This window comes from Stegostoma tigrinum, chromosome 5, assembly GCF_030684315.1.
Source record: "Stegostoma tigrinum isolate sSteTig4 chromosome 5, sSteTig4.hap1, whole genome shotgun sequence".
NCBI classification, from domain to species: domain Eukaryota; kingdom Metazoa; phylum Chordata; class Chondrichthyes; order Orectolobiformes; family Stegostomatidae; genus Stegostoma; species Stegostoma tigrinum.
The window spans coordinates 16,082,832-16,108,461 of NC_081358.1; the positions used below are offsets into that span (position 1 = coordinate 16,082,832).

The window sequence follows — 25,630 nt, forward strand, 5'->3', positions numbered from 1 at the left end:
TAACAAATGGTGATATGTCCCATAAAAAGAAATAAACTGGGCTTATTACAATTCTCTCACAGCTGGTTTCCATTAAGTGATAAAAGAGAATTAAACAAGCCCAACTAACTCTGTTTGGTGAAATCGATTAGTGGGATATTTTTGTGAAACTTTCTTGTTCATACCATCTCCGCTCCATTAGTTCACAAATATCTGAATCAAGATTACTTGTTCACAATATCTAAATAGATAATGCTCTAATATTGCTTTTACTTAGTGTTTTCAACTGCCAGTTCTGAAATGAGGGACTAATCTATTCGATAAAATACAATCTCATTATGACCCATTCTCATAATCACAAAGGTATCACCGTAAATAAATTTGCTTTAGACAAATAGTTATCACTTTCTGTAAAAAATCCAGGTGTTCATTAATTGGGATGCGTATTTTATACTTCAACAAATATCAATGTTTTACAGTAAAGTTACAACATCACATGAACTAGGTAATAAGTGGCACTGGGCAGAAATATATCACACAGATGCTTCAAATATTTAGTAGTGTATAAAGCAATACTTGTTGCAGCTCTTGAGGGCTCTCAACTAGAGTCTCTACCTCTGAGCCATTAGGCCTGGTCCAATCCTGATCCAAAGTTATGAGCAGGCTGATTACAAACATTTACAAATCGGTACGTGCAGCATTGTTAATTTGCAATATTATTTTTATGTCCTTGGTGGCACATAAATTATGAGTAATAAACTGTAGGAAGCAAAGTATCCTTACTCTTTCAGCGCTAAATATTTGAGAGAAGGAAGAGAAGGACACATTCTCTCAATCCCTTTCTCTCTTTTTGCAGCATCTTTGTTGCCCAGGGGCTGTTAACCATGACTTTGGGTATTCTGATGGAGCAAAATGAGAACATTAGCTTCATAAGCCATTTCAGCCTGTCCAGAGATTCAGCCTGTGCTATTGGTATCATTCTGCATGAAACTCTTGGCAGTTTGGCCATGATCAAACATCAGCATGAAAGCTACGTCATCAAACTGGAATATGAGTGTTTTTATTTTTTCGAGAGCAAAAGCTCATCTGTCTTATCTTTAAATCTTTTATATTTTGCACATATTGCCCTCAGTTAATTTGCATTTTATCCACTTCTTCAACTTTTCTTCAACCAAGTGGAAGAGAGTGGAGAGCAGGACAATTGTCCTCTTGTTTAGAGAAACGCGTGTTTCTGCAAAATCTGTACTAAGAGAAATAAAACAGGAAATGCCCAGGAGATTTAAACTGTAGATCAAAAGAAAATTCCTTGTGATTCATTTTTCATGCTGGGTGTTGGATATTGTATTTTTAGCAGTACATTACAAAAAAAAAGAAACTTAAAAATTCCTGTGACCGTGCTTGTAACATCATCAACAAATGGGAAGGTATTCATTTCATTTCAGAAAACTTGTAAAATGTCATACAATAACGTGTTTCGTTCGCCTCTTTTTCTGAACTTTTATTCCTGAGCTAACATCTGTAGCCATGGCAATAGAATTAGTTATCATTGAAGACTTTCTTTCGTGTTGCACAACTTCAGGAACATGGTTGGTATCGTTTGTTAAACATGCTTGCTGAGATTTATTTTTAAATTCAAGATTACACATAGCATTATAATATATAATGTAATTGTGACAATATTAAAATCATAGGCAGCAGAACAGCTTGTGATAATTATATTGTTTTCTGGGATAAAGGACCATAAATTGAGATCCATTGTTCCCAGATTTGTACCAAATTTGAAGTTATTTTTAAGGCATGCAAAGTACCCCAAATCACATGATTTTCAAACTAAGGTTGATAGAAAGTACCAACCAATGTGTGTGAACTGAACAAGTATTATTCTTTGTGATAAGCAATTAAAAATATGTAAACCCTTAGCACAACACTATTAACTAAAATTCAAAACTCCTTAAAACCTTACCCATATGTGTGCACATGCACATACACGAACAAATAGAGAAAATAGCTTATTGTTGGAGTTAGAGCAAAAACTGGAAAGTTGATTCAGTGGTTTTTGCTCCCCAGTTTTGTTTTTGAAGTGATCCTTCATTTGCTAATCCAGCCTTTGGCGTTCAGTTGTCTTTTTTCAAGAAGTTTCCATTGGTTTGTAAGAAGTACAGAGTAACTACTTCACTTGGAAAATGTCTCTGATTTATCAATTTAAAATTCACAGCTCATAGCAACTGCTAGAGGAAAAAGTAGCTGGTTTTCTTCAAGTTGAAACAGAGTTTTGTTCTACTGCAGAGAACAGGCAGCTTTTGCTGGGGAGAACATCAGCATATAGATCTGTAGCTGTTTCAGTTTAACATATTCAGTTTGCTGAAAACTAGTCAACTTCACTTGTGAACAAGTCCCCTGCTCTTGACCATTGCAAAACCCACAGCCACAAAAGAGAGTGCATGACAGCTCTCAAATTCCTTTATGTGAAATCCTGGTAAAGCCCTGTTATTTTTTAATTAGCTATTTCTCAATGTGGTTCATGATTTTCAAATTCACAAAAATATAAAGCCATTGTTCTTACAATATACTAGGTTTATAAATTGCTAACTTGAAAAGAGTACTTGGCTGAAACCATGTGAACATGATGAGTGTCTCAATGACCAGCTCAAGAGTAATTAGGAACCCAGTGTCAACACTTTCAGCAATACCTTCCAAAAAAAAGCATGTTCCATACAAGCACCAAAAGTCAGTGGCACAGGCATTTTCTTTGAGTTGGCAAGGGGAGCCCTGACTTTTGAAAGCTGCCAACCAATTAGAGGAAGCAGGTCTGTAGAATGCTAAGTACGATATCTATCTGAGGCCTCGCAATGTTGCTGAGTCTCCAGTTACATGGTTCTGGAGGTTGATGGGGAGGAGTTAGTGCAGCCCATTTCCTAAGATCAGGACCACCATTCAACCAGTGCTTTTCAACCCTGGGAACTGCTGCTGAGTCAGCAGAAACAGGCTGTGGCCTTAATTGACTCAGTTGTCCATTAAATGGAGTCAAACAGCAATAGGGTAGGAAACCATCCACAAAATACCTCTTCCCCAATTCTCCCTCCTCTCCTCCATGGACTTAATCTTTACCTATCCAACAAAATAACCCAACCTCCAATTATCAAACTTCCTGGCGTGTAGGACAGAATGTCAGAGACAATGTCATTGTACATTGTCCGATTATAGTGTTAACATTACTGCTAGGTTGATGGAGGAAACTGTCCTTGCAAAATGTATTGAAGAGACCAATAAATAAATTAAGAGGCTTTAAAATCTCATCCATCAAAAATCAGATCAGCATGTTGGGAAATACAATATTATGATTTGAATCTTATCTGCTGTGGGGTCCTGGCTTTCCCCAGCATTAATGTCCTGCAAGGATGCCCCACCATTGACTGTCCTCTCACTGGTGATACAGCCTCAGCAATGGTCACCACTAGAGTTGGCACTTCAGAGATGTAACTCTCTGGCCAGTAGCTTTAGGAGTGTGCTACCATCCTTAATTGAATGCTGGTGTGACATTGGTATGCCTCTTGATATGACATTGATCATAAGATGCTGTCCCAGGCATCCTACTATCTGCTAAATCATGGTTAGCATCCACTTTCAAGTCTACAAATGGGATTTCACCATCATCAATATAATTCATTCCTGCTTTTTAAAATGTATATTTTTTCACCAGTTTTAAATATGAATAAACTGATGCTGTTGAGCTATAAGGTTAGGCGTTCTAGTTGAAGCACTATTTGAACAGTGCATTTCCCAGGGTGACAAGTCCAGAAGTAGTGAACAATAATAAATTTAAATAATCACTTTTCTTTTTTGTTTTACTTTGTTTTTGTTTTTTTTCTGTAAAAGTCATCAGGAATGAAAGCACAATGAGCTGTTTATAGCTGGTATCTTTCTTTGTATGTTTGTACCAACCACAGCATTATTCTCTTTAAGCTCTTCAAAAGATTATTTATATTTGTTTTGTTAATCTAATTATTTCTGCCTCCTCTGTATTCCGATAAATCCCTCCTTAGACCACTTCAAGTAATGTGCTACATCATGTGAGTGTACATTTATTTGAAAACACACGAGCAAAATTACTATGCAAAGGATTTAGTCTCTTCTTATCTTCATTAAATATTAAGTAGCATTATATAAAATACTGAATTAAAATGCCATCAACAGTCCATAACCACAACTGAGTTAACTTGCAGCAAAGTGCACTTTGCATTATATATAGCAAGTGTAATTAAATTACATTTGCTTACTTCAAGCTAAAGTTTTCCATAATTATATTTTCTACATGCAGAATTCACATGAAATCAGCCAAAAAGGTTAAAACAAAAGTTTCAGAATCTTAGCTTTAATATCTGTCCAGCTCAAATCAAATATTCATAGTCCTATGTGCCGTTTAAGAAACGTCATGACAAAAGTTGAGCCTGTCCAGCAAACTGACCACAGCCCAGGAGAAAATGAAAAACTATTGGAAGTCTCTTCCTTTAGTCAGGCTCTTGGGTCTAGGCCCAAAACGTCAGCCTTTGTGCTCCTGAGATGCTGCTTGGCCTGCTGTGTTCATCCAGCTCCACTCTTTGTAATCTTATTATAAGGTGTTGCTTTTTCTGGGTGTAAGGACACTTGCAGATGTTTTAAAAGCATTATACCTGTGTGCACGCGCGTAGGTGTGGGTGTGTGTGTAGATTTACATGAATATATCCAAGACAAAACATTTCATATGTGTACACACACCTCAGTAATTGGGTGTAAGTTGACAAAGACAGATTAGGAACCAACATGGAAAAAGTATGAAAATAGATGAACAATAGCTGGCTTTTTTGTAATGCGGTCAAAATACATTGTTTTCAGCCACACAAATCCACCAAGTTAATGAGCCCTTTAATGGGAACCAGAGGAGCAATGGAGAAAAGGCTCCTAATGTGACCAAAAAACAGAGAGCAAGCACAAAGATTGGAAAGACTTTAGAATTCAATAAAAGAAATTTAAATGGAAACAGGAGAGAATATGAGTATCGGCCAACAAAAGACACAAAAACAGAATCTAAATATTTTTTACAGGTGTACATAAGATGAGATTAGTGAATATAAACATGGGCCCATTATGGCTAAGACAGATGAAATATAATGGAAAATAAGTAAATGTCAGGGGCAGGGAACAAACAGTTTCCCTCTGCATTCACAATAAAAGTGAATATCTCGGGTCTAAAGGAGAACTAAGGATCTAGCAAAAATGAGAAACCTAAATGAACTAGACAATGAAAGAAAGAATTGAGGGAGTTATGTGGCAATAAATTTCCTGAGTCCTGCAACCTAAATCCTTTAAGAGCAGCGGTTGCCTTTTCTTCTGACTTTCGAGAAATCTTTAGATTCTGGAAGAGTTCCCAAGCATTGGAATGTAGCAAATATGAAGCCAGCTTTAAAGCAAAAAGGAAGAGAGAAAACAATGGCCTGTGGTTGGGAGAGAGCCAGCAATTTTTTTATGGTGACTAAGACCCCCAACCTTTGGTACAAGAGGCTACTGGATCGAACACCAATCAGACACTTAAAATGCTGACCATGCCACCGGAGGCTGCCAGAGATTAGCAGCCAATAAGAGCTGACAGGCCCACACTGGCTGGCCATGAACTCTGGGCCTAGTGAGAGGGTGAACATTCTGTTTTGGTGGGGAAGAGACATCACAGGGTGGGGATAGTGGGCAGTGTGATTGGAAGCAAGGACAATCTTTCAGCATCTAGCACTCTGAGCAGCATTGGTGTCCTACGTGCGTATAACAGATCAATATCCATTTCTTGAATAAGGCAGCAAATAGCTTCCAGAGATGCACAGACATTGAAATTGTTATTTTTGTCACCAGGTTCTACCTTTCTCTTCAGGAAATTTTCCTTGTCCAGAAGCCAATCCCTCACTGTTCTTTCTTACTTTGAAACTCACCACTGAATCATTGAATCTGATTAAACAAAGAAAAAATAAATTACAGAACTATACAGAGGTGTAATGCCATACACACAAAAGTCAAAAAGGTGAGGAAATCATGGGAGGGAACGAAATCCAAACCCTTGTCTGCTTTCTGGAGAGACCACTCTCTCCGTGACTCCCTTGTTCGCTCCACACTGCCCTCCAACCCCACCACACCCAGCACCTTTCCCTGCAACCGCAGGAAATGCTACACTTGCCCCCACACCTCCTCCCTCACCCCTATCCCAGGCCCCAAGATGACTTTCCATATTAAGCAGAGGTTCACCTGCACATCTGCCAATGTGGTATACTGCATCCACTGTACCCAGTGTGGCTTCGTCTGCATTGGGGAAACCAAGCAGAGGCTTGGGGACCGCTTTGCAGAACACCTCCGCTCAGTTTGCAATAAACAACTGCACCTCCCAGTCGCGAGCCATTTTCACTCCCCTCCCATTCCTCAGACAACATGTCCATCATGGGCCTCCTGCAGTGCCACAATGATGCCACCCGAAGGTTGCAGGAACAGCAACTCATATTCCACTTGGGAACCCTGCAGCCCAATGTTATCAATGTGGACTTCACAAGCTTCAAAATCTCCCCTTCACCCACCGCATCCCTAAACCAGCCCAGTTCGTCCCCTCCCCCCACTGCACCACACAACCAGCCCAGCTCTTCCCCTCCCACCACTGCATCCCAAAACCAGTCCAACCTGTCTCTGCCTCCCTAACCTGTTCTTCCTCTCACCCATCCCCTCCTCCCACCCCAAGCCGCACCTCCATCTCCTACCTACTAACCTCATCCCACCTCCTTGACCTGTCCGTCTTCCCTGGACTGACCTATCCCCTCCCTACCTCCCCACCTCCTCTCCACATATCTTCTTTTCTCTCCATCTTCGGTCCGCCTCCCCCTCTCTCCCTATTTATTCCAGAACCCTCACCCCATCCCCCTCTCTGATGAAGGGTCTAGGCCCGAACGTCAACTTTTGTGCTCCTGAGATGCTGCTGGGCCTGCTGTGTTCATCCAGCCTCACTTTTTATTATCTTGGATTCTCCAGCATCTGCAGTTCCCATTATCACTTCTCATAGTGACAGTCAGTTTCATCTCTTTTTGCAGAGACACTATTCGGCACCTCTGTACGTGTTTTTAAACCACCAATAAATTAAAGGAATAATTAACAAACCCTATCGACCAGGGACATTGCCAAAACTAAGTTCCTTCTTTTTCGTCCAGAACCCACTCTTTTCCTTAACAATGTGTTTAATTCATCCAAATTTCACTACTTGCTATGGTGGGATTTAAGCTCATGTGTTCAAAACATCAATCTCAGAATTACAAAGCCAAGGCAACTGCACGAGACCACTGCCTCCCCAGAACCCAGATCTGGTTATTTTTAAATGTATATGTTTCGAATCAGTCTGTTCAGAGATGTTATTGCATGCCTCTGGAGGAGATGGGAATGGAACCTGGGCATCTTGGCCAGAGGTACGGACCAGAACTCAGTTCCTTTCTTTTTATTCAGAAGTGTGCTTACACACAACTGAATGTCCATCACCGAATCATCCATGAGACTTTTTCACCTATTAACCACAACCAGTAAAGCGCCCATGTTCTCCAAGTGACTAATTTACATGGAAAGTTCATTAATGGACAATGCAGACCACCAAAAGTGAGAGAGTTAGGGAGAGGGGTAAGGGGATAAATCAAAATCAAGTGGAAGAGGGAGAACCCAGTTTTTATCTCCAAAATCCAATATGGATCATTTACTCTCATTAACTCCTGGAGCCATTCGGTTCGATCCTTAAAAGGATCTATATTTCTAAATGTGACACAATGCTCCTCCTGCTCCCCGCTTAGCTCCCTCCTGTTGGGAAACAGCCAGAAAAGTTGATAATTGGGCTGGTAGTATGTTGATGCTGTTCAGTGGTTACTTAGTGATAACTTTGTAAATTGAGAACGTTAGCCATGGACCTTTCTGCCCATGGCGCCAAGAGTTGCTAAGGTGGGCATGGGGCAGGTAGCTGTCCTGCAGCAATCCACCCAATTATTTACGTGCTATGTGTCCTGCTACTTCTATGCCCTAGAGACCATTTGGCACAGCAACAGGAGAAAATAATATACGCTTCTTGTCATGAATGCGGCAACAGGGGCACTTAGAAAACCTTAACGCTGTATAATTAATCAGAATTAACATAAATTTAGAAGGCAAAATCATATTTTACCAGTCAGTTGGAATTTTTGGGGGCTGTAAATAAATAAGGGGGAACTAATAGAAATAGCCTACTTAAGTTTTAAAACAGACACCTGATTTAATTAAAGAAAGCCAAACTAGAATGTTTAAGAGAAAAATCATGTTTGATAAAAAGGGATTGATGAGAATAATCCCAGTGCTGTGATGTACCGGGGCTTCCAAAAGACGTTTAATATATTGCTGCTCAACAGACCTGTGAGCAAATTTGTAGCTTATGGAGTAAAAGGATCATCAGTACCTTGAATATAAAATCCCACAAGTGGCAGGAGACAAAACAGTAGTTAATGAATATTTCTCAATGCAAGAAAATTTCCAACAGAGATGCCCACGGTTCAGTATTAACGAAATATTTATAAAATGGACAGTGGTGTACAGAGCACAATTTCAAAATTTGCAAATGATAGTGAACTTGAAAGCATCGTGAACTGTAAGGAGGATAGTATAGAAGGACACAGACAAGTTGGTGGAACAGATGCACAAGTGGCAGATTAAATTTAATGTCGAGAAGTGTGAAATGATTCATTCTGGTAGGAAAACAGTAGATAAATAAAAAGGTGCCATTTTAATGAAGGATCTAAAGGAGACAGATGTATATGAGCATAATTCATTGAAGGTGACAGAACTCATTGAGAGCAACTAATAGAGTATAAAGCATCCTTGGCTGTATTGATAAGAATCTAAAGTACAAATGACCAAGTAAAGAATCTTGGCCCAAAATCTTGGTTTGGCAGACTAACATCAATCTTTACAGTATTTGCCCAGCAGATTTCTTGAACTGGAAGGCAGAATTGGCAGGGTGCCCACTTCAGGAAATATCGGAACTAAGTGAAAAAAAAAACAACAAATTAGAGTGTTGGATTCTGAAATGAACAGTTCAAAGGCTGATATGGAAGTGTGATTTAGAATGATACATTCTCTGGCTAATGTGTTACAAGGAGAGAATCCAAGAAAATTAAAATTGGATTGAGAATGGGAATTAGAAGGAAACAAAGGGAAAGAAAAAGCAGAGATGTGTCATTTTCATGAAGCTAGTGCTAGAGTAACAGAGCTCCAACAACAAAAACTTTTGATTTCTGTTTTAATTTGTACATTTGCTCTTATTTAAAGTTATTGTGACACTTGCATTGAAATGATGGTAAGTTTTATTAGCCTTGTGATTATTTTGATAACCATCTCTGGGCACGGTGCAACTTGATGAATTCAAATGAATATAATGACTCAATTCAAGTGGTGTTGAAATGCAATCATGTTGATGACAAGAGAATAGATAACATCTTACCAAAAAATATTTATTTTGTTGTGGCAAAAATTCATAAAATATGAAGTTTTTTTGTGGTTACTCCAGAGGGACAGATATGTTGATTGAGAATTATTACAAACAGGGGATGCAAACGCTCAGCAGGCCAAACAGGATATGCAGAGAGAAGATGGTTGGGTTAATAATCCAGGTTCATGATATTTTACCAGAACTGGAAAATGTCTCAGATGAACAGCTTATCAAAACCAAGGGAACATAAGTCAGAAGGACAGAAGGACAGAAGATGATTAATTTCACCAAGTGATGTTGCTGAAGATCTGAAGAACAAAACAGTCAGAGACATTGTAGGAAACAAAAAAAAATCCATAAGAATGGATAAGAGCATAACAGAGATGTGGGTAGGCTTGAGAACTTTGACAAAATAGCGAAGGATACAATGGCTCGTGGTATGATTGGTGAAAAATGCAGGTAAATGGAAGGGACAGAGTTTGGAAGTTAACATTGTTGGTAGAAAGATGATATTTAGTAAAGTAAGCTGGCAAGAAGATGTGAAGGGTCTCCAGATGGATTTAAATACGATGTGATTGGGCAAAAAAAAACTGTCAGAGGAAGTTAAGGAACTTGTTGCTTTGACATGAAAGGTAGGAAAACATATTATTTAAATGGAGACCAAAGGCAGAAGTCTACAGTGCTAAGGGTTGGTTCTGGCTGTCCTGATACATGATTCATAAAGTGCTCACATGCAGGAAGATTAAATAAAGCAGAAGAGGAGTTGAGTATAAATTAATAGAAGTTTTGCTGTATCTACCGAGGTCTTCAGCAAGATTACATCTGGAATAGTTTATGCTGCAGTGTTATAGTTTTAGTCACCTTACTTAAAGGATGCAATTTTTGTAGACAAAGGTTTGAGAATGTTTATTTGACTAATTCCACTGATAAAGGAGTTTTCTTATGGGGAAATTTTGAGCAGATTGGACCTATATCCATTGAAGTTTAGAAGAATTAAATGTTGTGAAGCATTGAAGATGATTGCTCTTTATTTGGAAGTCCAGTTCTAAGGAATACAGTTTAAAAAATAATTGTTTCACATTTAAAACTGATGCTTTTTTTTCTACCAAGGAATTCTGTTGAGCTGAGAGCACTGGCAATTAGATCATTGAATACATTCAAAACAGAGTTACATTGATTTTTGTTTGATAAAGGAATCAAAAGTTATGGGGCAGACACAGAAGTCAAGCTGATAGCAATTTTAGATCAGCTATGATATTAGCAAATGGCCATTCAGGTTAAAGGATCTAAATGGTCTCCTCTTGCTCTTAATTTTTACAGTCTTGTGCTCTATGATATAGGTCAATTGGTCCATACTTAACCATTGCATTTTAATGATGATGCAAGTACGCAAAATGCTTCTGTAAATTTCTTCCAGACATTTTGTCCATGAAGTCAGTCTGAAAGTGGCCTGAAATAAACAAGATGATAGACAGTCTCCAAGAAGAGACAAGGGATCTTGCCTGTGCATGGAGGACTTTAACAACTTAATGTACAATGCACATTTTGCTACTCATTGACATGATGAGACTGTCAATAGTGTACTATTTGATTGACATAATTAGCAAGCTACAGAATCTCTCAGGTTGGTATATTCAGTAACTTAGGCCAAAAGTAGAAAGTTTCTTGTGCATTAGTCCATAGCGTAGTTTTCCAAATTTCATGTACTTCTGTGAAGTATGTAACTCACACGATTTTGATCTTACCTGGTGAAATCAAATTAGGACACAAGATTATGGAACAAAATAACAATTTATTGCATACTAATTTTCTAATTGATATGATATATTGACCTGTTGAAATTATTGGCATAAATATAATTGTTTTTTCCTAATTTACCAAAACTCCATGACTGTTTTTCTGTTTCATAGGTAACTGAGAGTCTTTTAAAATAGTGAATATTATTCCATTCTGGAACTACAGTGGTTCTTGGAATATTCAGTCACGTGGCAATTTTCCATTCCTCTGGAGTTCTACTGATAATATATTTATGTCAAACACATGTCAGTTCGAACAGAATAATGTTATTATTGTATTTGTGAATTATGCATATTGAGGCAAATACATTATAATACATTGTGTGGAGATTTTGTCTGGCATTTTGGAACACACATCAATATGGTAGGAAAATTTCAGAAATATCAGAATACAATTTGCATTTCTTTTGATGGCAGTACAACCTATTCTTTGGAAATTGACTTTCAAAGTATCACACTTGATTTATAATGCAAGTTAAGTTTATACTTTTCTATCTAAAGTCTGCAGTCTGATTTAAGTTCATTTGAGCTACTTGTTTCTGACATATAATTATAAGTATTTATTTCACAGAATCAAGCCATTTGACCCAACAGATCTATGCCAGGGTTTATGCTCCACAACAAAAGAAAATCACCTCCCACCTTAAACTATTGTCACCTCACATCATTCCTATTTCTATTTCTTTCTTCCTCAGATCTCACGGGTCAGTTAGCTCAGTGGGTTGGATCGTTGGTTCATGATGTAGAGTGGCAATAGTATGAGGTTAATTCCTGCACTAGCTGAGGTTACTATGAGGGGCTTCCTTTCTCAACCTCTCCCTTCACCTGAGATGTGGTGACCCTCAGGTTAAATCACTACCAAGCATTCTTTGTCTAATGGGAGAACAGCCCTCTGGTTTGGTAAGACTAATGTGATTTTACTCATTGCATTGTTTGTAGCCAAATCAAATCACTGGAATTGTTTTGTCACTGAAGTGAATTGTTACCTTCCAACTCATTCACAGCACGGAGGATGCTTCATGTCACGAATGTTACAGTTTAAAGCAGTGATTCCATCCAAGGCTTTTCAATGAGGCAGCAGCCTTTGCACCTGACTTCTGGACTTTGTGACCAATTTGAGCAAATGTCATGATGACAAACTCCAGGTGAAATCTAGCCATGTGTGATGGAATGTTATTGAGGGACAACCGCGCTATGCTTACCAAATGCACCCCTGGACATCATGCAGTGTGGAAGGGCCATCAGGGAGATTTTCTTCCAGTGAATGGGAAGGAATGATCTTCACAGCAAAAGCAGGCCTGACTGAAAGTGGTCAAGTGGAGGTCAACAACAAGCCTATAGTTCCTTGCTTCTGGATACTGTGCATAACATTAACATACCTGATTGGGGCAGGAAAGGTGAGTAGCATGCCATATTCAAACCCACATTTTGACTTCTTGATCTTTATTCTGAACATCACTCTTTGGGCAACCTCATTTTGCAAGAGCACCCATCCCACTATCCTGGAGCACTTCCACAGATCCCCATCAGACAAGCTACTACTGATACTCTTCCTCACCTTGTCAAGTCATACTCATTCTTTTCAGCAAATGATCATCATCTCAAAATGTTCCTCAGCTCACATTTATAGATCTTTGCATTCTCTCTGTGCAGGAAAACAGCACAAAATACAGAATGCCCGAAGTGACCTTTTAGTCAACGCCAAGCTGGGTGCTGTGGAGAAGGATGCACTGGAGATAAGGAGGGTCTCAGCCTGCCTGGCCATTGGTAATAGAGATGGAGATTGGGGTTTCCAGGCTGTCTGGTGATAGAGTTGAATTTCACAGAGTCACGTGACATATAACACCCACTCATGTTGACATACCAACAGGCGATGAGAAATGATGATCTCACAATGGTGATTGCATTCTGAGCCCTTGTCAGTTCTAAACTCATGTCTTTCATTTTCCACAGATTAAACAAGCATCCCTCCGGAGATGGTACCAGAGAAGAATGAGGATTCCTTAGAGGAGGTCATTTACTCTGAGGAAGCATTGCCATTTATTCTGATGAAGCCATATATCTCATGATGATCCTCCATTGGTTCATGTGCACACACCTCAGTGAGGTCACCGAGACAGGTAGTGGGTCATCATGTGGTGAGCTACACACCACAAGTGACATGAAGCAGGCATTAAAGATGGGAACAGAAGAGGAAGATTCATGTTGGTAGATGCTAGAGCAACCCACCCCCCAACAAGTTCCATTGTACTGGATGTACATGTTAAGCTTAATGCATGAAGAAGACTAATGTGGAACAGTTGCTGAAAATGCTTAAGTTTCTCTCGTTCCAGAGAAACTGTCTACAATTGGCGAGACAGACTGGAGGATTCCATCTTGATCATTCATGTATTTCATGCCTGCACACTTATGTCTACCTCCATGAAGAGGCTGATTGTTTACCTGTGGAGCACAGACAGAGTGATTAATGGAATGCATGCCTACATCACCAAGGGCTTTCCCACTCATACTGGAGGGAAGCCTTACCTTTGAAATTCTGCACCTCACTGAAACCCAGTCAAATTGTCTGTAATGCTTGGCTAGGAGGCAAGCTAGCAGGCTGGCTGTGATAAGCGATGTATGAAAGTGGGTCTATGTTTAAGCCATTTCCATTCCTCACTGTTTGCCCACTTGCACCCTGACTGGAAGTCTCCAGTCAGAGTACCTTATGTGATCTCCTGCTCCAATAGGTGACTTTGTTCTTTCATAGGCATAAGGACAGCGCTCCCACTGAGTTCTTAACCTGGAGGACATTAGCCATGAGAATCTGGGAAGTCAGTGCAAGGGCACACATGGCATTTTCTAGCTTTGCTGCAACACATAAGAAGAAGAGAAAAGATTTGTGGTTGTTTAGATCTATTCACTTGGCTGTTTAGCACTGTGTGGCATTGCCACTGTTTAGTTAAATGTTTATGAACTGTAAAGTTGACATTAAGTTTACATTATTCCATCCCTCTATTATAGCCTGTCCCCAGGAAAGTGGTTTTTAACCTTGAGGAAAATGGTATGACAAGAGTAAAAGATGTGCAATGGGTGTCAGCGAAAGAGATGGATTTCAAGCTGTGAAACTACGCTGTGCTACAGCATCGAGGCAGTGGGAGTGGAGTTTGTACAGAGCACAATAGATCCGTACTTGGTTTGCCACATAATTTCTCTGTCAAAAATTAGCTGAAATGCACCTGAAATTGTCAGTTCTGGGCACCTGTGACAGCAAAGTGAGTGGCTGCAGGTGCTCTCATCACCCTAGGATTCTCTTCCTTGGCTTGCTGCTTCTCTTACTTTGCCTCCTTTAACAATGCAGACCAATCATCACCTTCCTTCTCATACAGTATAATAGGTCTATATGTTGGAATGGAATGTGCACTAGGCCACTAGCATCCTAGACTACATTGCCAATGCACACTGTAACACACCCTAGATCTGTACAGGCAGCTGAAATGCAACACCCGGATGGTTGGTGCGTGGGTATCCTTGCACTCATGTGTCTTCAGCTGTGCCTTTCTATGCATCAATGGTAAATTTCTTCATATGTATTCAGATGCATACTTAGTTGTCGGGGGCAGCTCGTCTTAAAGGAGCCACCCAATGACTCTGCATGTAAATGAACAAAACATTCTGTAGAAGCAAAACAAAGTTGCTGGAAAAGTTCAGCAGGTCTGGCAGCACCTGTGAAGGGAAAAAACAGAGTTAGCTTTTGGGTTCGGTGGACTTTCCTCAGAACATTTTTATTTATTCTGTAGAACCAGATGCGTGTACTCATGGCCCGGCTAAACAGGTGTATTGCAGGATGAGATGATCTTTGTCACTTCTCTTCTCCCCTTGAGAGGATTTATTTGAAGGACATCTGACTGTGAATCCAAACTAATCAGTGATTACCCTGAGTGTTAACAAACTAAAGCGTTGCAGACATTGGGAAACCTCAATCACAAGCTGTAAATATCAGGTGTTACCTGTGGAGAGATGTAACAAGTTTTTTTATATGTGGAGTCATCACTCAGCCAAGGATGGTTGTTTAATTTGTTTATTGGACTATTACACTACTTCAGTCATACATCTGACATAACATCTTACCCAATTTGCAATGTTCTTAATTTTACATTTATTTTGAGTCGATTTAATGTGATACATTGGCAACAAGAAATAATTTCTTGCAGCTTTAAACTTGTATTGTTTTCAAACAAATTGTAGTTCTTTCATCAAACAATCAAGCAATTTGTGTACAAATGCAACATGTCTCCCCACCATTTTAGTTTTAAGTATGTTTGTTCTTTGAAATAACATTATTGATCTGAGTACATTTAGAATTAGGGTTGTCAAAAAGTGTATGCTATCTTTTTATAAGTATGCTTAAAAATAACTTTGAGGCAGTCAGAGCATTTTAGTTTTTTTGAAATGTTTGAGAATGCATTTGTTTACCACCTTTTTTACACAAACAAGCAAAAGATGAAACTTCTGTATTATCGGGGACTTCACAAAGGCAAACTTTAATCAACACTGTATATATTGTTATGAGTGAGGCTACAGGTGTGCACTGTCTCTTTCTATTCTGATTGCTCCATTGGTCTCAACATATATCTAAATGATTTATCCTCAATAACTCTCATTGCCAATTATATGCTTTGCCTATATTAAGTTGATTTAATAAATAATATAACTATTGATTTGTCATAACAAGACTTCTTTTACAAAGATGCAAAATTGCCTAACACAAAGTTTGAAATCTGAAGATATTAACATTATCAGTAACTCCCTTGTCCACTGCACAGCCCCCACAAGCCCTACCACCCCTGGCACTTTTCCCTGCAACCGCAGGAAGTGTTACACATGCCCCTCCACCTCCCCCTCACCCCCATCCCAGGCCCCAAGAAAACCTGCCACATCAAACAGATGTTCACCTGCACATCTGCCATTGTGACATACTGTATTCAATGTTCCAGATGTGGCCTCCTCCACATCAGAGAAACCAAGTGGAGGCTTGGAGACCACTTTGTGGAACACCTACGCTCGGTTCGCAACAAAGGACTGCACCTCCCAGTTGAGAACCACTTCAATTCCGCCCCCCACTCCTATTCCTTAGACGACATGTCCATCCTGGGCCTCCTCCAGTGCCACAATGATCCCATGCGAAGGTTACAGGAACGGCTTTTCATATTTCGCTTGGGAACGCTGCAGCCCAATGGTATCAATGTGGACTTCAAAAACTTCAAAATCTTCCCTCCCCCTACTGCATCCCAAAACCAGACCAGCTCGTTCCCACCTCCCTAACCTGTCCATCCTTTTTCCCACCTATCCACTCCTCCCACCTCAACCCCCACACTCCCTCCTAGCAACCAGCCTCATCCCCACCCCTTGACCTGTCCATCTTCCCTGGACTGACTAACCCCCACCCTAACTCCCCACCCACACTCACCTTTACTGGCTCCTTGACCTATCCATCTCCTGTCCACCTATCTATTTATCCATCTTCCATTCGCCTCCCCCTCTCTCCCTATTTATTTCAGAATCCCCTTCCCCTCCCCCATTTCTGAAGAAGGATCCAGGCCTGAAACATCAGCTTTCCTGCTCCTCTGATGCTGCTTGGCCTGCTGTGTTGATCCAGCTCTACACCTAGTTATCTCAGATTCTCCAGCATCGGCAGTTCCTACTATCTATCTCTCTCCATCTATCCGTAAGATACACACATTTCCATATAAAAGTTAAAGAAAATCAACGAGGAAAATTTATTTGTGGAGATTATTTTGTTTTTAAATGACCCTTTGGCCAAAGTAGTTGTCAAATATCAGGGAATAAATTGATAAGATGCAGAATTTTCCAGAATCTTTCCCTCCAGCTTCCGTTACACAAGTAACCAGATCAATAGAAACATGCGGTTTTCCTTTGGGGTCTGTTCAGAGTTTGTTTAAGATGCTGAGAGGAAATCTTCCAGAAGCCTTTCAGGGGGGATAGCTGTTTCAGTTTATTGGCTCTCGCACTGGATTCTCAAGAAAGTGACACAGGCTGATCTGCTCGTTTTATCTCTTCACAGACCACACCCTGAGTGAATTCCAAAATCCGTATCAAATATCTACACTGCTGAAAGCCACAAACTCAAACCTGCCACTTCCTAAAAGGCAGTCATTAGCTTAAGTCAGTAATCTTTCAAAAAAGGGTTTAGGTTTCTGTCTAGTACCCCAGTGGACATATTTCACACTCCTTCAGATGTGAGTACTGAAAAAGAAAATGGATAAATGAGGCACCTTCAACACAATGCCACAATAGCATAAGATTCTGAATGAAACTTGTGCTATCGATGTAGTGATACCACACACAGTGCACCATTCTCCAGCAGGAAATTAACTTGATCTGAATTTGGCACAGATTTGGAGCTGACCTTCAGTAGAAGTCTAAGGACAATTCCAGATAATTAACCTGTTAGTTTCCTGCAGGAAATTGCTGACTCTCCTGAGGTCGTTCTCCAAATCAGGATGTCAATGTCCGGCATTGTCCATGTGGGCAACAATGTTTATGAGTTAATCTCCACTACTCACAATCAGAGCACATTGCTTTGTAATATGTTATAAAACTTCTAAAGCTGCCTTCATCACACAAGCAATGTATAAACATAAAATGAATGTATTAAAGTAAGTAAATTGTGCAAATAACCCGAATTACGAAGCAGTTGTTGGAAGAACATTAGAACATTACATTACAGCACAGTACAGGCCCTTCGGCCCTAGATGAAAGAAGGGGTGAAAGTTTGTCATCATTTAGAGATGTATCATTGTGTGCGGAATAATGAAACATTCACAATAACTTACCATATAACATTTGAAAATACAAACTCGCGTATGTTTTTCTTGGTATAAGAGCCTTAGATATCTTTTAATCTCATTGTGTAGGTTAGCAATATAGCATAAAAGCATTCATTTAAGATTGGTTTATGTGTTCTCAATTTTAGCTCATGCTCTTATGACCTACCAATTGGTGATTTTCAGAAAATACATTTTCTGTGAGAGTGAAACAACATTAATTGATTGTGTACAAGTGGAATGAATAGTCTGTACCCAGAGGACTAATTACTTCGCAAAAAAGAACTGGGTGGAGAAGTGCAATTGTGTATTTGTTTTGATCTTTGCACTTTAATATAATTGTGTTTAGTGCTAACTGGATTACCTTCTTCTCGGGAAATACATACAAAGGAAATACCACAATAGGCACTTGGAGCTGAATTTTCACAGAATCTGGATCTTTTGCAAATTGAGGGTGGAACCTGTTTTTAGGATTCCAAAGCACATTCTCAGAAATATATGCGTACATGATGCAAGTTGCAAGTAAAGACCCTGCACTCCATCTGTTGACCCCTTGGCAGAGGTTAGGCATCTTCTCATACTTCACAACTTTGTGGGATCAAACCAACTTCAGGACAGGATAATTTGGAGTGGAGCTTCCTGCCCTTCCACCTGGAGTTGCAGGGAACACACCCTGTCCATTAAAACAGCCTTCTGAACCCCTTCCTCTGAGCTCCTGATTGAGCTGGAGTGGGCAAGCTAGCAATAATGAGCTATTTAAAGGCCTTGATTGGTGAGAAGATAGATGGGCCATTGTGGGCCTTGTCAGCCTCACATATAATTATGAATAAGTCAGGCCATATGGAGGGGTGGCAGAAAGACCACCCAGGAAATTTACAGGTCAGTCCTTCTGCAAAGCATCAGCTGCTGACCATAAATGGTCATGGGCCCTCAAATGCGTCATGAACCATAGTCTGGATTCTGGAACTTTCCATGAGACATCAAAGTTTCCATGTCAACTCAAAATCAACTGATGCCTGCAGGTACTGCCCATGACCATTCATGTTTGCCATGCCAACTCATGTCGTTTCTGGCTTCCAACACTTTACACCTCTTAATCTTGTCCAAATTAGCATCAAAAATGGGAAAAAAAGAAGTGGATGTCTTGACTTTTGTGATTCCTCCTGTTTCAATTATGGCAGAGAGTTAAGACCAATGAAGGCATAAGTTGAGGAGAAATGAAGGGAATTGTTGACATTGTTTGATTGACATCTCTTAGTAGTTATTATAAATTGTTCTTCCTAAGTTGGCACATGGAGAGAATGAGGTATTATAGGGAGTGGCTACAGGGGCATGAGTCGGCATTCAGTTGGATTAGCAGGCATGAGAGGCCTTGGAGAATGGGTGGGTGAAGTGGTGTTAGGGTTGAGGGCCTGAGCACCTTGGAGTTTCCTTGAAACATCTGGGACAAAGTGCCAGAGAACCGTCAGGCCTTCTAATCAATACATCTCAAACTTTGCCTCCCTCTGTGGTTGTCTAAGACCTGTTTCCAGGATTGATGGGCCCAGTGCTATTCCCTACCAACCCCTTCCAGAGTTAAAATTGACCAGGTGCTTTAAACAGAGGCAGATTGAGCCACCTTGGTAGCAGAAATTCTGACCTTGAGCTTGATTGAGGCTCTAAATATCTCATTGCCTTTGTCATTATCATGTAATAAAGGAATTGAGCAAAAAGCAGGCAACGTTTTCTTTTCCATTGAAGTTATCTTTTCATAGATTTTTTGAAAAATGAGTAACGAGTTGTGAATTACATCATTTCTTTATTTCTTGCAATTAAGTGCAACACAACACTGCAGCATATTAAATAACAAGTTTTTTTTAAGGAAACAGTTTCCTTTTGAGTTGTTTCTTCTGATGTATATTTTTGTTTGTTTTTCTAAATAGTGAAAAAGTCCATAGATTTTAAATCTAGAGGAGTTAAATTGTTCCCAGGGAAAGACACCAGCAACAAGTTTTCTATCTGTGAGTCTACCTTTTTGCTACCTTTTCTAGAAGAATAGTGAAATGAGTGTGTGTCATTTGTGATGTGTTCCCTGTACGCGTTTTCTGTGCTTTATCCTTGTTTGATGTTTTGTTGCTAGTCATTGTGATCGATACAGCTTTGTGACAGTGTGCATGGGTATCCTTACTGTTCTTATCGTCAACACTGAAAGTGACTTAAGTTTTCAGAGCAAGAACGAGGAAAACTGCTGTTTTTAAAAAAGTGCACTTCCGAACCTGTGAGAGAAATCAGGTCTGATTTTTCAAAACCTTCTTGCATGTTTTTTTTTGCATGAGGCTCAGGGAGCAATGTGTTTGCATTGATGATCATTACATTTGCATGAAAACTCATGTCAAAAGTCAGGGTACAGTCTATAGCATGTAACTGTGACTAATGTCTGTTTTTAGTGAGAAATTGTTTTGTATGAAATACCTTGTCCTAACTTAAATTGCCAATGAAGGTTGATATGCTTTTAAAATAAGGTGACTTGGAGTCAAATACTTCATAATTAATCAGCACAATGTGCATATAAGTAATCCAAATATTTTCAGTAATTCTTACAGTGGACTCCATTACTCTCCCTGGTAACTGTCTGATGCTGATTCAAACAGTTTGTAACCTTGGTGTGGTAGGTGAGCCTGAGCTTTCAGTCACACTCAGTTCAACTATTTGCATTTCTGTAACAAACCAACCCCCGACCTCTCCAAGTTTGCCCGTATCTATTCATTTATTGTATCTAAACGTGGCTATTCCAATCCATTGCTGAGTTGGCCTTCCATCACACAGCAGGCCAAGCAGCATCAAAGGAGCGGGAAGGCTGATGTTTCAGGCCAAGACCTTTGATGCTGTTTGGCCTGCCATGTTCATCCAGCTCTACAACTTGTTATCTCAGATTCTCCAGCATTTGCAGTTCCTACTAGCTCTCACACAACAAACCCTGTTCATCCATCGCCTCTGTGCTCATTGACTTACATTGGCTTCAATAAAATGATTTCCAAATTTTCAAAATTATCATCCTTATTTTCAAGGCAATCTTTGTCCTCATACTTTCCTGACTGTGGACCCTCTCACAACTGTGCAGCCTTCTAAGAAATTTGCATTCTTATACTTCTGGTCACTTCTGCAGCTCGATCTTAATTGCTTGACTATTGGAGTCCAGATAGTGACCATAAGACATAGAAGCAGAAGAAGGCCATTCAGCCCATAAAGTTATTTCCATCATTGACTGAAATCAATGCTGATCTATTAATCCTCAACTCCACTTTTGTGCCTTTTCCTGCTCACCCTTGATTCTCTTGTTGATTAAAAATCTGTCTATTTCAGCCTTGAATCTAGTTAATAAGTAAGCCTCAATACTCTTTCTGGTAAAGAATTCCACAGATTACAACTATCTGAGGGAATAAATTTATCCTCTTCTCTATCTTCAATCTTATCTTCTGTTTTACGCTCATCTCGACCTCCTTACTCTGAAATTATATCCTGTGGTCCGAAACACTCTCACATGGGGAAACAAGTTTCCTACATCGACTCTGTCAAGTTCTCCTAGAATCTTATACATTTCAATAAGGTTGCCTCCCATTCTTCTATATTCTAATGATTACAGACTTAGCTTACTCAGTCTCTCCTCATAAGAAAGTACTGCCATATCTGGTATCAGCTGAGTGAACCTTCTCTGGACTGCCTGCAATGCCAGTTTATCTTTCCATAGACAAGTGTTCAAAACTGTTTCCAGCATTCCAGCTGTGGTCTGACTATCCCATTGTATAGTTTTACCTCAATCACCCTTCTTTTATATTTGACTCTCTTTGAAACAAAGGCCAGAATTCCATTTTCCTTTCCTATTACCCACAAAACTTGGAAGCTAGCTTTTTATGATTCATGGATGAGGAATCTCAATTCCATCTATCAGTAGCTTTCTTTTTCTGCAATCTTTCTCCAGTTAAATAGTATTTGTCAGCTCTATACTTCTTGCCAAAGTGCAAAGCCTCATAGTTCTCCACATTATATTCAATCTGCCAAGCTTTTGTCCACTCACTTAATTTCTCCAAAACTCTCAGTGGAGTCTTTGTGTCATTCTCATCACTTAATTGTTCCTCTATTTTTGTGTCATCAGCAAACTTGGCTATGGTCTATTTACTTTGTTCATCCAAGTTATGAGGGTTTAAATTTTAAAATTTCTTCCCGAAATATTTCTACACCTCCACCCAATAATCCTCACTTAAGATATTTCTACATTAAAATTGTCATATAAAGCTATTTTATTGCTGTTGTTATACTAACCCACACAACCTGCATATCTTTGTACACTATGAGACAGTTTTAGCACGGCCAATCCACCTAACCTGCACATCTGTGGACAGTGGGAGGAAAACAGAACAGCAGAAGGAAACCCAAGCAGACACGGGGAGAATGTGCAAAGTCTACAGAGACCATCGCCCAAGGCTAGAATCAAATCCAGGCCTGGTCCCTGGCACCGTGAGGCAACTGGGCTAGTCATTGAGCTATCATGTAGTTTAGCTTTCTCAGTTCCTACTGTAAACAGCAGGAGCTTGAGTTTCCCCTTGAGTGTGGCTTTTCGAATTAGAGCATTTGCATTTTGCATATTCCATGCAAATTGGAGTTATGTTTTGGGCTGAAAATTTGTCTTTTCCTGTGTATTTGGATTCATGGTGCCGGTTGTGAGCTGGGGACCAGTGCAGAAGTTAACAGGTGAGAAGGCCTGCCTTAGTTCCTGACATGGCCCCTCAAATTATTTGAAGACCCCTAAACCTCCTTTCTCATCCCTTCACTCCCATTTTGAAGAGTTGTATATGTGCCGAAACAGTCCCTTTAATCCAACCCATCCATGCGGAACCAGGTTTCCCAAATTAAACTAGTCCCATTTGACTGCATTTGGCCCATATCCCACGAAATCTTTCCTATTCATGTACCTTTATTTAAATGTTGTATCTATACCTGCATTTACCACGTGCTGTGACAGGTCATTCCATTTATACACCACTCTCTGTGTGGAAAAAGTTGTCCCTCATGTCCATTTTAAATCTTTTCCTTCTCAACTTAAACCTATGCCGACTAGTTTTGAACTCTCCTACCCTAGGGAAAAGACCTTTGCTTTCTTCTTATTTATGCCTCTCATGCTTTTATAAACCTCTCTAAGCTCACCCCTCAACCTCTTATACTCCAGCCTATTCAGCCTTTGCTTGTAACTCAAACCCTTGAGTTTTGTTAATATCATTGTATAATCTTTTTTATACTCTTTCTGATTTAATAATATCCTTCCTACAGCAGGGCAACCCAAACTTTATGCTGTACTCCAAAAATGGCCTCATCAATGTCCTGTAAAGCTGCAACATGACGTCCAAACTCCTGTGGTCAATGCTCCCACCAGTGAAAGCAAGCATGCCAAACTCCTTCTCTATCACCCTGTCCACCTGTGACACCTCTTTCAAAGAACTATGTACCTGAACCTCTGGAACTTTCTGGCCAACAATGCTACCAATGCCTCTTCAACTGTATAGGTCCTACCCTGGTTTGCATTACCAAAATGGAACAACTCATATTTATCTCAATTAAAATCCAACTGCCACTCCTCAGCCAGGTGGCCCAGCTGATCAAGATCCCATTGTATTCTTACACAACCTTCTTCATTGTCCATGAGACAACCGTCCACAGCTATCTCATGCCCTGTCCATGGACCATAATGTTCCTTCCATGTTCATTCATCAAAATCCACTATGTGCAGTTTTCAAATTTTGTCAGTCAACATCAATGCAAAACATTACACATTTCCTATCAAAAGAGACAACTCTCACCATTTAATAAAAAAAATCCTCAATCAAGCACACAGTTATTAACACTGAGTAAAAATGCATTTCAAACTTGTGAAAAAGAAATTTAGTCCTTTTAATCCTACATCAACGAATAATCAAGTCAGAAGCCACTTGACACCAGGTGACAGTCCAACTGGCTGATTTGAAATCACAAGCTTTTGGAGCACAACTCCTTCATCAGGTGATGTCACCTGATGAAGGAGCAGCACTCCAAAAGCTTGTGATTTCAAATAAACCTCTTGGACTATAACCTGATATTGTGTGATTTCTGATGGTGTCCACCCCAGTCCAACACCAGCACCTCCACATCATGGCTAACAAATAATGAGCCACATCAAAGACCAATCTGTTCTTACTACCTATCAGATGAATAGAGTAACTGCTGTGCTGAAAACTTCTAAAGCTTGAAGCTCAAACAAGCCTTTATAATGGCCTCAGTTGCTGAAAAAAAGGACTAATTTCAAGAGTAGAGATGCTCATTTCATCTCACTGCATCTCAAGAATAGTTTTCACTTGGGGAAAATGGTAAGAATGACAGCTCCTCTCCAGAGTACAATCAAAACCCAACAGTATAAGGAAGGAGCAGATGGAGAGGAAAAGCTATAGTGAGAGGAGAGTCAATAGTGAAGGATACAGAGAGGCATTTCTGCTGTCGCAGACCAACATGGCGTGTTGTCTGTTTGGGGCAAGGGTCGAGGGTGTTACTGAATGGCTGAACGGTATTCTGAAGTGGCAGGGTGAACAGGTAGATGTCAGGGTTTATACTGGTATCAATGATGTGGGGAGAATGAGGAATGATACAGAGAAATAGAATGACAACTTAGAGAGGTGGTGGCAGGTTGAAAACAAAGGCTTTAGTCTCTGGATTATTCCAGATCTTTGTGCAAGTGAATGTAGGAATATGCAAACAGAATGCGTGAACTTGTCCCTGAAGAATTGGTGTTGGAGGGAGGGCTTTAGATTCATGGATTGTCAGGTCCATTTTTGGGGAAGGTGAGACCTGTACAAGTTAGATTAAACTGCAACAGGATCAATATCCTAGATAACAAAGTGTGGAGCTGGATGAACACAGCAGGCCAAGCAGCATCTCAGGAGCACAAAAGCTGATGTTTTGGGCCTCGACCCTTCATCAGAGAGGGGGATGGGGAGAGGGAACTGGAATAAATAGGGAGAAAGGGGGAGGTGGACCGAAGATGGAGAGAAAAGAAGATAGGTAGAAAAGAGAGTGTAGGTGAGGAGGTAGGGAGGGGATAGGTCAGTCCAGGGAAGGTGGACAGGTCAAGGAGGCGGGATGAGGTGGTAGGTAGGAAATGGAGGTGCGGCTTGAGGTGGGAGGAAGGGATGGGTGAGAGGAAGAACAGGTTAGAGAAACGGAGACAGGCTGAGCTAATTTTGGGATGCAGTGGGGGGAGGGGAAGAACTGGGCTGGTTTTGGGATGCAGTGGGGCAAGGGGAGATTTTGAAGCTTGTGAAGTCCACATTGATAACATTGGGTTGCAGGGTTCCCAAGCGGAATATGAGTTGCTCTTCTTGCAACCTTCAGGTGGCATCATTGTGGCACTGCAGGAGGCCCATGATGGACATGTTGTCTGAGGAATGGGAGGGTGAGTGAAAATGGCTCGCGACTGGGAGGTGCAGTTGTTTGTTGCGAACCGAGCGAAGGTGTGCTGCAAAGCGGTCGCCAAG

At 40.2% G+C, this 25,630-nt stretch overlaps 1 protein-coding gene across 1 annotated transcript in view; it reads left to right on the forward strand.

The window, feature by feature from the left end:
* The window catches only part of csmd3b (CUB and Sushi multiple domains 3b), a 1,751,526-nt gene that overhangs the window by 1,015,329 nt on the left and 710,567 nt on the right, over positions 1–25,630 (forward strand). Inside the window, exon 7 of the mRNA XM_048529668.2 lies at positions 20,018–20,095. Within this exon, the coding sequence (XP_048385625.1) occupies positions 20,018–20,095 (78 nt within the window). The remainder of the gene's footprint in view (positions 1–20,017; positions 20,096–25,630) is intronic.